Source organism: Lathyrus oleraceus, chromosome 5 (genome assembly GCF_024323335.1).
Source record: "Lathyrus oleraceus cultivar Zhongwan6 chromosome 5, CAAS_Psat_ZW6_1.0, whole genome shotgun sequence".
NCBI classification, from domain to species: domain Eukaryota; kingdom Viridiplantae; phylum Streptophyta; class Magnoliopsida; order Fabales; family Fabaceae; genus Lathyrus; species Lathyrus oleraceus.
Genome location: NC_066583.1, coordinates 479,598,431 through 479,600,641, shown reverse-complemented (window position 1 = coordinate 479,600,641; position 2,211 = coordinate 479,598,431). Strand labels below are relative to the sequence as shown.

Genomic DNA, 2,211 nt, shown 5'->3' with positions numbered 1-2,211 from the left:
ATGGAGTCTATTCTCTATGCATCAGTGGTTGGGAGCTTGATGTATGCCCAAACATGTACCCGACCGGATATTAATTTTGTTGTTGGTATGTTAGGTCGATATCAAAGTAATCCTGGAATGGATCACTGGAAAGCTGCAAAGAAAGTTCTTAGGTACTTACAAGGAACCAAAGATTACATGCTCACATATAGAAGGTCAGATCACCTTGAAGTGGTTGGCTACTCAAATTCAGACTTTGCAGGATGTGTGGACTCAAGAAAATCCACATTTGGATATGTTTTTCTTCTGGCTGGAGGAGCAATATCATGGAAGAGTGGAAAACAGTCCATCATTGCTACTTCTACTATGGAGGCAGAATTCGTGGCATGCTTTGAGGCCAGAATTCAATCATTATGGTTGCGGAACTTCACCTTAGGGCTTGGTATTGTCGACAGTATAGCTAGGCCGCTAAGGATTTATTGTGATAATTCTGCAGCTGTGTTCTTCTCTAAGAATGATAAATATTCCAAAGGTGCTAAACACATGGAATTGAAATACTTATCAGTGAAAGAAGAAGTGCAGAAACAAAAGGTGTCATTTGAACATATTGGAACAGATTTAATGATAGCGGATCCGTTAACTAAAGGTTTACCGCCCAAAACGTTTATTGGTCATGTAGAAAGGATGGGCATTATGTAAAAGTCCTTGTTAAGATTGTATTATTTTTGGTATATATACAAGTATAGTTTAATGTTCGTATTGTATGACAATTGTGAATTCAATTAAAGTTATATTTCTGTTGAGTTTTGACATCCATATTATATTATACATGTTATTGTAATATGTGATGACTAGGTGTCTTTGAAAAGACATGAGAGACACATTATTGTATCCTCTAAAGTTATTTGAATTGAATTGATTCGTGATACATGGAAGGAATCAAGTTGATAAATAATTTGTGACCGCCATGATCCGATCATTTCAATTCATTAAAGATAATAACTTGGTGCTTTCAATGAATGGTGCACAATTATGGTATAAGATTGAAACATCAAGATGTCACATGAGTCAAGTGGGAGACTGTTGGATTAATTTATTATTAATTAGGTGTGACTCATGTAAACAATATTTGGCTTAAATAAAAGACACCTAAATGTGATGATTATTTTGGTAGATGGATAATTAAGTCAATGGGGTTTTATTTTGAAATTCAAAATACAAATCCCTCTTCTCTCTCTTCATGACTGTTGGGATATGACTCTTGGGGTGGAATATGACTGTTGGAATAAAGTGTCTATAAAAGGACACATTTAGGCAACCAACACCAACTTTTCTCATTCCTTCTCATTTTCTGACAAATACACAAAAGTATCTTCATCATCAAAGATACAAATAAGGAAGAAGGAAGAGAGGAGAAAACAATTGCAAACAAGGATCAATAAATCAGACAAGAATCGACGTCATGGATCTGGGTACGTTTTTACGGTTTTATTTATAGAATCTAAAACACTGTGAAAATCATGATATCAAGATCCAAAACATAAAATTTTGCTAACATATTAGGCCAGAGAGCCCCTCCAATAAATCTCTTATGTTTCAAAACCTTCGAAATTTAATAGAGACTCTTCAAAGAAGTAATAACATCAAGCCAATCAAAATGCCCATGTACTTGTCATGTAATGTGTTGTATTTTGTAACTTCAATGTAATGACTTGTTGAAATGTAATGTAAAAATAGATATTTGAATTAATTAAAAATGCAGTTTGTTTCCTTTTATTTTCTTATACTAAAAATTAATTAAAACAAAACAAATTTAACATTTGAAATATAAATTTAAATATCGAAAATGTAAGTTTAATTAACTTTTGATATAAGATGGTAAATAAAAAAGTGAAATGCAAATAATGCAAGTGAATATTGAACCAATTGCAAATGAATTAGCAACAAAAGTCAATCGAGTCAAACTTTGACTTTTTTTTTACTTTTATTCCAAAATATATTGATGAATGCTAATGATACATATGAAAAGATGAATGTAAAATGTAGATGAAATGATTGACCTAGATAAACATTTGGTATGAATATGCAAATGAATGAATGATTGTGTCTAAATGAATGGTTAATAAGAGAATTATGTATGCACATGAAATGAGCAATAAGCCAGATAAAATTAAATAGAGGTAGGATAAATTTGGGGTAGGATAATATGCAGATAACAAACTAAAGAATTAT

The 2,211-nt window shown here is 31.9% G+C and overlaps 1 protein-coding gene across 1 annotated transcript; it reads left to right on the top strand.

Annotated features, from left to right (window-relative positions):
* On the top strand, positions 1-678 carry LOC127081437 (secreted RxLR effector protein 161-like). The gene has a single exon (XM_051021685.1). It carries the CDS (start codon positions 1-3, stop codon positions 676-678), a length of 678 nt encoding a protein of 225 aa, XP_050877642.1.
* Positions 679-2,211: the final 1,533 nt, after the last annotated feature.